Source organism: Strix aluco, chromosome 30 (assembly GCF_031877795.1).
Source record: "Strix aluco isolate bStrAlu1 chromosome 30, bStrAlu1.hap1, whole genome shotgun sequence".
Classification (NCBI taxonomy): Eukaryota; Metazoa; Chordata; class Aves; order Strigiformes; family Strigidae; genus Strix; species Strix aluco.
This window is the reverse complement of record NC_133960.1, coordinates 2,499,631-2,508,692: the sequence shown is the minus strand read 5'-3', so window position 1 is coordinate 2,508,692 and position 9,062 is coordinate 2,499,631. Positions and strand designations below refer to the sequence as shown.

Below are 9,062 nucleotides of genomic sequence, written 5' to 3'. Positions count from 1 at the left end.
CCACTGGTGTCTGTGCAGGGATTAAAAAATGAAGTCACCCTCCGACGGTGGCACCAGTTTACCAGGCAGCTGATGGCAGAATGTGTTTTCTGGTCTTGCGATGATGCTTTTGAAATAACTTGCAGAGAAACGGAGCAGCGCTTCGTGGCCGTGGAGATCTTCTCTCGGCTCCCAGGAGCTGGGACACGGTCGCAGGCTGCTTTGCTCGTCTGTGAAACGATCAGCACTTTTTTTTTTTTTTTTTTTCCTTTTTCCTCATGAATTCGGTTCAAGATAATTGTAAAAAAAGGAAAAAAAAAAAGAAAATCAGGGGCCAGATCCTGTTTTGCAATTGAGGATTTGCTCCTGGGTTAAAAGCAGTGTTCAGCAAACATGAAAGGCCGTGGGCACGGGCGCTGATGAATCCCAAACTAGTTGGAGCCGAGGCCACTGCAGAGCCCGGAGCCTCAGGCGAGGCAGGGAAATCCCCAGGGCTGCCCAGAGCAGCCCCTGGGCACGGTCGGGAGCCTTTGGGGCTGCGGAGTATTTCCTCCAGCTCTGCCCCAGTATCAAAGAGATCCAGGCTCCCGCTTGCTGCCATTGGGACTCCAGCAGCGCAGCTCCGGTGGGATTTCCCACGTCAGACGTGAGCTAAAACGAACCCCAAGCCTCCGGGGCCCATCAGCAGCCGATCTCGGCGATACCCACGCGGCGGCAGCGGCTTCCAGGGGAGCGCAGCCCTCCCGCCAGCCCTTCATGGCTTTTGTTTGACCGGTACCACGTTAGCTTTCTCTCGTCCTCGCTCAAAAACGCTGTACAAGTTTGTGTGTATCCGCTTTCCCCCGGATCCGGGTGCTATCACACGGTCCTACTCCACAGGACTACCAACCTCGCGCTGAGCCAGCCAGCCACAGAGTTGCCGGTGTTAGCCTGGCCGTCCTGACTGTGTGGCCCTTCCAGTTAAAGTCCATTCCCTATTATGTTGTGTTTGCTTTTTTTTTTTTTTTTTCTCTTTTCTTTTAACGTCATAGGAAACCTGTAGTCGGGATTGTTACTATTGGAAACCGATCACATGTTCCATCCAGGTATTTTCATCTCTCCGGCGTTACGCAAAAATAAAGGCCTGAGAGAGAGATATAACCGAACATAGAAGTAGAGTTAGGCTCGTTGTCTGAGTTTTGAGGCATATAGTATAAGGGGAGAAGGAAAAAAATTAAAATAAAATAAAAAATTAAAATAATGATGTTGCACAACTTGTAGAAAACAAAGAAGGGAAAGGGTTAATGTATTAAATGTGCTAAATTACATTAAGAACTTAATTTTATTAAAGTATTATTACTTAAGAAACTTGGTGTCTGCTCTTGGTTTCTGTCTGTTCACGCTTTAGGAGGGGGCCCTGGTTGGGAACGGAGCCCCCGGCCAGGCTGAGCTCTGGGGGCGGTGGGGCTGTCGCCTCCTTCGACCACCCCTCGCAGGTCTGTCCCACCTTTAGCAACACTTCTCAGGGTTAATTAGAGCAAAGACACTTTAAACTGCAACAGGGGAGGTTCAGACTGGACAGGAGGGAAAAATGTTTCCCAGCAAGAGTGGTCAGAGAGTGGAATAGGCTGCCCAGGGAGGGGGTGGAGTCCCCACCCCTGAGGGTGTTTAAGGGCCGTTTGGATGAGCTGTGGGGGGATGTGGGGTAGGGGAGAGCTTTGTAGAGTCGGGCTGAGGGTTGGACTCGCTGATCCCGAGGGGCTTTTCCAACCTGAATGATTCTGTGGCTGTCAGCTCCCCTGCACCAGCCGCTGCTCCCCGGCCTGGAGGCAGCAAGTCCCGCGTCCTCTGTGCCAACCTGTGTCTTATTTCACCCTTCCCACTGCTTCATTCCAGCAGAAATCGCCCCAAAACTGGAAAACCTGGAACAAAACTGAGGTGTTGAGCCTGAAAGCATCTCCATGGGCCTAAATGAGCTCATCGTTCCACGTGTCCGTGCTGGTGCCTGGCTGGATGGCGTGTCTGACGGCAGCGGGCCCGAAGGGACGCTTGGCTCAACCCCTGTCCCTCTGGGGAGCCGGGGGCAGCATCCTTCCCCCGCACCCCCGCCCTTCCCGCCGGCGGGGCTGACATCACCTCTTGGCACCCAGTTTCGGTGCAGGCAGATGGTGGTGCGGGAGGGGGGGGGGGTGGCACTTGGCAGCTCTCCGGCTGGTCTGGTAGAGCCGTGCCTCTCCCAGCTGGTGTGGGCAGGGGGCAGAGGCTGGCCGGGGGGGGGGGGGGTGGAAATTGTCGCTCACCTGGGGACAGCCTCCAGCCGTGGTCAGACACGGACAGGAGGTGGCCAAGGATGGGTCTGGCCAGCTCGGGGATGAGGCTGCCTCTGGGGCAGAGCTGGGCCGAGGTGTGGGGACACGAGGTGTGGGGACACGCTGCACCGGGAGGGCTCAAGCCAGGGCTGGGCGGCTGCACTGTCAGTTGGAAAAAAAAGGGGCAACTTCAACCCAAACGGGGCTGGCACCCACCCGGCACAGCCATTTCTGCGCCCAGTTCACGTGCCCCCGACCTGCCCCTCTGAGCCTGAGTTTCAAGCTCTCCCCTCCAGCCTCCCCAGCAAGACCCCCCCTTGCCCGGGTCACACCTTCCTCCCCGCCTCTCCTCCTCTTCACCTCTCACCCCCTTCATCGCTTGGGGATGCTGCCCCACGCCCAGGCGGGCAGAGGCGTGGGGCCGGAGCTGGCAGAGCTCCTGGCCTCAAGGAAGGACCCTGGCAGAGAGAGAAAGAGCCTCCAGCAGCAACTTTATTTGGGGATTTTGCCCAAATTCCTGTTTTATTGATAAATCACGCCTCAAGGCAAGACCCTGGCACAGATCCTGCCGGCGCAGCCAAGTGAGATGGGGTGATGGGGGGCAGCTATGGCAAGACAGAGACACCCCCTCCCGCCCCCCCAAAACCCCACTCTGTGACGGGGAACACGCTCCCAGCACTGGGGTTGGTGGGGACAGGCTCTCCCAGGACGGCCACCGCAGTGCCTGTATCCCTCTTGACTGACACCTGCCAATCACCCCCTGACAGCGGCTGCTGGGCTCAGCCCAGTTTGTCCCAGCACCTTGAATGTCCACCCCGGGAGGTACCAGGCAGGGGAACGGGGCCACCATCACCCCATAAGTGCAGCAGATGCTCCATCTAGTGGCAGCCACGTCCCCAAGGCCGGGCCACGCTGTCACCAGCCCCCGGCCACGAGTGGCAAAACACCCGAGTGGGGCAGGTTCAAGGCGTGTGGGAGGCTCTGGGGTGCCCAGAGCCAAGGGGCCCACACAGGGAGGTGTGCGGAGGTGCCCACCCCCAGCAGCCCATCCCTGCCCTCACACTCACCCCACCAAAGGCCCGAGGACCCCCTGGTCCCCTCCTCGGGGCTCCCCCAAAAGGACGTACCCCCCCGGTCCCTGCTCCAGTCCCCCTGGGGCTGGGACAGCAGTGGAAGAGCTGCAGCTTTTCCCCCCTTGGACACCTCAAGGTGCTCACAGCAGGAAAACAGGATCCTTCCAGGCGTGAGGAGGGAGTCACCCCCCCGCACCCCACACCGGGGTGTCCCCCAGCTGGCCCCGCAGCACCCCAAGGCACACCCAGCCCTCAGGGTCGAAGGGGCAGGGCCGGGTGCACCCAGTGTCCCCTTCCCCACCCCCGCCCTGAAGGGCTGCACCCAGGGGTGCCGCAGAAATGTGGGTGCTAAACAAGGGAGTGACAGTGTCTGGGCTTGTTCAGTGCCACCCTGAGTCACCCCAGGAGTCTGCCCGCAGGGCCAGAGCAAGCAGGGACACAAGGGAATGGCATGTCCCAAACCGCAAGGAGAGAGGGGAGAGACCCTGATCCTTTCCCCCCCACCCTATTTCTTTAGGTCCTACATAAACACAGGGAGAGGGGCACCCGGGCAGCGTGACAGGACACAGCGGAGCAGCCCTGCAGAAGCAGCCACCGGCCCGCTCTGTGCTGGGGGGCTGCAGCGAGCAGAGGTAGAGGGTGAGAAACACGATGCCACCCTGCGCTGGGTGCTGGGGGGTGGGGGGGGGGGGGTGTTGGGGGCTCAGATATTCTGGCAGCAGGGCGCCTGCCTGCCCTCCTGCTGCGTGGGCAGCACCCGGATGGGCTCGATGGTCGTGGTGGGGCCAAACTCCGACTCCGGCTGCCCAGTGATCTGCCTCTGCGACACGATGCGGTAGATCTCTGCCAGCACAGAAGGAAAAAAAAAAAACATTTTTGAAGTATATATTTCAGTGGGGGACCTGCCCCCTCCCAAAACACACAGCTCAAGGGGTGCAAATCTGCGCATCCAGGTGAGCAGGATCCCCCCCCAGAATGTATAAGCAGGGTCCCCAGCAGCGTCCTGGGAGGACACGATGTCCAAAACCATCTCCATCCTCCCCCAGTTTCCCGGTTGCCCCTTACCCGAGAGGATGTTGTGGAAAGCCGTCTCCACGTTGGTGGAGTCCAGAGCAGACGTCTCAAGGAAGGACAACCCGTTCTTCTCTGCAAGAGATGGATGCAAGGTGGATGCCACGAGCTGCAGCCACCCTGGGATGGGACAGGACTGGGCAGGGTGGGGGGGAGATACCTGCAAAGCTCCTGGCCTCGTCGGTGGGCACAGCCCGCAGGTGCCTCAGGTCGCTCTTGTTGCCCACCAGCATGATGACGATGTTGGCGTCAGCGTGGTCCTGCAGCTCCTTCAGCCAGCGCTCGGCGTTCTCATACGTCAGGTACTTGGCGATGTCGTAGACGAGCAGAGCTCCCACCGCCCCCCGGTAGTACCTGGGGGACAGCGAGGGGACATGGTCACAGCAGGACCCTGGGTGAGGGACACGGTCAGTGTCAACGCTCAGTGGGAGGTTCACGGTTGGACTGGAGGATCTTCAAGGTCTTTTCCAACCAAGATGATTCTGTGACACGGGTGGGGAGTAAGAAAACTCACGCTGAGGTGATGGCCCGGTACCGCTCCTGCCCGGCCGTGTCCCAGATCTGAGCCTTCACCGTCTTGTTGTCCACCTGGATGCTCCTTGTGGCAAACTCCACCCCGATGGTGCTCTTGCTCTCCAGGTTGAACTCATTGCGGGTGAAGCGTGAGAGCAAGTTGCTCTTCCCCACCCCGGAGTCCCCGATGAGAACAACTGGGGGGGCACAAGCACAGTGTCAGCCCCCCCCCCCCGGACATCCATTTGCATCCTGCAGTGCCAACCAGCCCGGCAGGGATGGGGGGATCCCCCCATCTGCCCCCACCCCAGACCCCACCTGCATTTCATCCAGGGAGAAGCTGCATCTGCAAAGCTGCGCTCGGGGAGCAGGACCAGCAGCACCACAACTATGTGTAAATACCCCTCAGGAAAATTCCTGCCACGGCCTGGAAGTGGTCGGGGGTTTCCTTCCCAGCACCAGAGAGGGAAGGTGCCACACGCACCGAAGTACAGAAAATGGGCAGAAAACCAGAGCCAGGACCTGCGCCAGGCCAGAGAGGCCAAGCAGAACGGGGTCTCCTATGTCCAGCCCAAGCTCCAACCCCCAGAGCACACAAGAGGACTTAAAGGCATGGTCTGAAAGGAAGCATCCTCCTCCTCCTCCTCCTCCTCCTCTGCTGCTACTGGTCCAGTCCATGACCCAGGAAGTCCCTGGGTGTGGGTTAGTTCAGTGCATTTTCTGCCTGTCCCAGATCTGGCTGGTTGCTGTGAAACCTGGTGCAACAGGCTCTGGGAAGGCTTTATCACACAGCTCCCCTATCAAGTTTGTTGAGTTTATGACGCAACAGGTTTTGATTTTTTTTTTTTTTTTTTTAAATTCCCCCACTGCCGGTTCTGTCCCTTCTCCAGGTGCACGCAAAGGCAGCCCGCTTCCCTTCACCACCCCCCACTCAGGGCACCAAGCTTGGGGGACCCTTCTCCCCACCGAGATCAGACAACAGCAGGGCTAAGACCACAACCATCCAGTGACCACACCAGGGAGAACACCGGGGCAGCCACACCAGCAAGGGACCCCCGGGTACCTCACGCTCATCACCGGGGCTGCAGAGCAGGCTGAAGGATTTACCTGGCTTTCACAGCAAGACACATCTATGCTCATTCCAGGCTCAGCAGCCACCACCCTCCAAGGATGCTGCTCCACGTCCTGGATAATCCCTTCCCCACCAGCTCCAGCTCACGGGGACTTGACTCCCTTGCACGGGCTGGGGTGTAAAGCCTCCAACAATGTAGCCACCCCCTTGCCAAAACCCTCATCGCAGGGCAGCCAGCAAACAGCTCCATGAAGCCCAGCAGCGTCGCTGCGATCACCGAGGGCAGCTGGACGGCACCAGAGCCTCGCTGGCCATCGCCGTGTCGGGGTGGCCGGGGTCAGAGGGAAGGGTGGCTCCCCCATGCAGCGCTGAAGGCTGCTACGTGGAGGCCCGGGATGACCACAACAGCCTGTGCTCCCCTGGACAAACCCGTAGAAAAACACAGGCCAGTGATGAGCCAGGTTCGTTAACGCTTACTGAGCTTCACCGCTTTCATCAGGGCTTGGTGTTTAATCAACGGGAAGTTGCTACTTCCCCTGGCTCAACCGCCACATCCCCGATCCTGGCCGTGCCGGGCTCCTGCTGCTCTGGCCCCACGCGACCCCGTGGCCCGGGGACGGGAGGGCGACGCAGCTGATGCCTGCAAGAGCCCTGACTGCCAGGGGACAGCAGTAAGTAGCCAGGGGAAACTGAGGCACAAGCAAGTCATGCTGCATCACCCCTGCAGCCAGCAAAAAAATTATTGGTATGGGAAAGCCATAGGAAACGAGGCTGGGGGAGGGAGGAAGGAGCAGAGCCAGCCCATGCCCAGCTCACGCTGGGCTTGCAGAGCCCCCCATGGCCACGGCCACGCTCCTCGCGCCACGCTGGGGGTGCGGGGAGGGGGTGGATGGGGCAGGGATCCAGCAGCCTTGCGGCACCTTGGTGCAGAGGAGGGGTGTGCTCAGCCCCGTCCCCCTGAGCTTGAAGGGGAAGAGGGACTCGAGCAGCGTCCCCCACCCCCCGCACAACAGCACTGACACGCTCAGTCCTTCTGGCTCCGAACACGCGGCCTGAGCTGTTTAAAGCGGAGAGCGCGTGTCCTGTGAGTGCTGGTGAAACATCCTGGACACATCACATCCCAGCCCAGAGGTGGGGATGGAAACAGCCTGGAGCTCTGCTCGGAGCCCCGAGGAAGGGGCCAAGGAGCAGCCATGCCCAGGGCCACCTCTCACCTGTCCCGAGCCCCTCCAGCAGCATCAAGGGCCTTCCCGTGAGCACAGCTACAATTAGCATTGTGCTTTGCAACAGGAGAAGGCAGCTGGTGCTCCCATCTCAGTGGAAATCAGGATCACGAGCGGTGACCATCTCCCATTTCTCAGGGGGAGAAGCTGGTCTCGGCAAAGCCATCTGACCCCAGAGAGTGCAGGCCCAGCTCTGTGCCCCTAAACATCAACTTTGCTCCTACTTCAGGAGGGATGAGCAGACCTTGCGTTCAAAACTGAGTTCTCTTTTTTTTTTTTTTTAAGGACTTCAGAGATCACCACGGCACTGAGGAGGGGAATGCAGAGCCCAGTGCCGGGCTGCTCGCAGATCCTGGAGGATCGCAGGGAAGGGATGAGCACCACAGGAGGACAACACGCTGGGGCCACCTCGGAGCCGTGCTGCTGGCCCAACGCCGGGTGAGAAGCAAAGCACAGACCAGCCGGAGGAGCTCCTGCCCCGGCACCTCGCTCGGAGGCGTGACCCAGCTCCAGCTGCATCAGAGTTTCCCCCTCACCAGGTCCCAGAATAACTCCAGAGAGGAGGATTTTCCTGGGCAGGGGCCAGGGGAGGCGTGCAAGGAGCCGGGGGCTACCGGTGGCTGGAATTACTCTGGGCCTTTCAGGCAGGGCTGCTCAGGGAGGCTGACTCACGGCCAGCCGTCGGGTGATCTCACTCCCCAGCTTTTATTGCTCGGGAGGTCGTGACGTTGCCGAGCTGTCCCCTCACTTCCCCCGTCACCCGCTCCAGCCACAGCACAGCAGCCAGGGTGAGGGGAGAGCTGCTAAAGGCAGGGGAATTTGGGGTGCGGAGGGGATGGTGGCTCGGATGGGGATGTTCCATGGGGGTGCCGGGCCCCTACAGCCAGGAAAACCAACGTTGTGCCTCCAAGTGCCCAGCCCCGTCCCCCTTCGCACACCGGAGAGGTCACACCGTCACCAGCACCAGGAAGGACAACCCTGGAGCCCTGGATCCTTTCCCTGAACCGCAGCCGGGCGACCAGCACAGCTTTTCCTCTTGGGGTTGCTCGCTCAGCCCCCAGAACCGCTTCTCCCCACCCAGCGAGAGCACCCAAACCCGCTCGGAGGGGCTCAGGGGCCGGCACAGCACCCGCAGTGCCACACAGACCAGCTTTCCCCCCCGCCCCTGTCTCCCCTGGATGCTGTGCCCAGGTGAGGGCTCCAGACTCTTCCCATAGCAGTAACGAGCTGCTTTAATTAGCACTAGGGCCACAAACAGCCACAGACCAGCTCCGTGCAACCCCCCCAAAACCACAGCAGCATTTCAGCCTCCACCCTGAAGCCTCAGCACCACCAACACCCACCAGCCCTCTGCCCAGCACAGGGGAGCACCCCAACAAGCCCCCACCCCCCCAGCACTGGGAGCTGGGTGTTATATCCCAGTACAAGCCAAAGCCCCGGCTCCCAGCTCCATCCGGGGGGTGCTGCACCACCCACAGCAGGCTGAGGCTGAGCACAGCTCATTGCAGGCACAGCCCGAGCAGCACAGGCGACCCACCTTTGAAGAGATAGTCATACTCATCGTCCTTGCCCCGCATCTCGCCCAGCACCACAGCCCCACTCCCACTGGGCTAACTGGGATTTCCGGGCCTTATCCAGCCCTGGCAGGGGCTGTCCCCTGCACACTCATTGGTGACCACAGCCCTTCCTCCTCTGCACCCATTGGTGGCTGGGGCTGTCTGTCACCACCCAGGTCTGCTCACCTGGGCCAGGTAAGGGGGGGCAGGTATGTGGCTGCTCCCATGGGCGAGGGCTCTGTGCCCTGCTCAGCACCACCGAGCCCTGGGCTGCTCCGCATCTGGGC

General features: G+C 60.3%; 1 protein-coding gene across 1 annotated transcript; it reads right to left on the bottom strand.

The window, feature by feature from the left end:
* Positions 1–2,741: 2,741 nt before the first annotated feature.
* LOC141916575 (ras-related protein Rab-11A-like) lies at positions 2,742–8,808 on the bottom strand. Its single transcript, XM_074809219.1, has 5 exons — positions 8,757–8,808; positions 4,926–5,121; positions 4,572–4,765; positions 4,406–4,486; positions 2,742–4,183 (listed from the first exon to the last, which is right to left on the bottom strand). The coding sequence occupies exons 1-5, from the start codon at positions 8,794–8,796 to the stop codon at positions 4,044–4,046; spliced, it is 651 nt and encodes a 216-aa protein (XP_074665320.1). The 5' UTR covers positions 8,797–8,808; the 3' UTR covers positions 2,742–4,043.
* Between the last annotated feature and the right edge of the window lie 254 nt (positions 8,809–9,062).

Coding starts and splice junctions, on each gene's coding strand:
- LOC141916575 (XM_074809219.1), bottom strand. CDS start 8,796: ATGCGGGGCAAGGACGATGAGTATGACTATCTCTTCAAAG. Junction 5,122..8,756: donor GTATGACTATCTCTTCAAAG/GTGGGTCGCCTG, acceptor GTGCCCCCCCAG/TTGTTCTCATCGGGGACTCC. Junction 4,487..4,571: donor CGAGGCCAGGAGCTTTGCAG/GTATCTCCCCCC, acceptor CATCTCTTGCAG/AGAAGAACGGGTTGTCCTTC.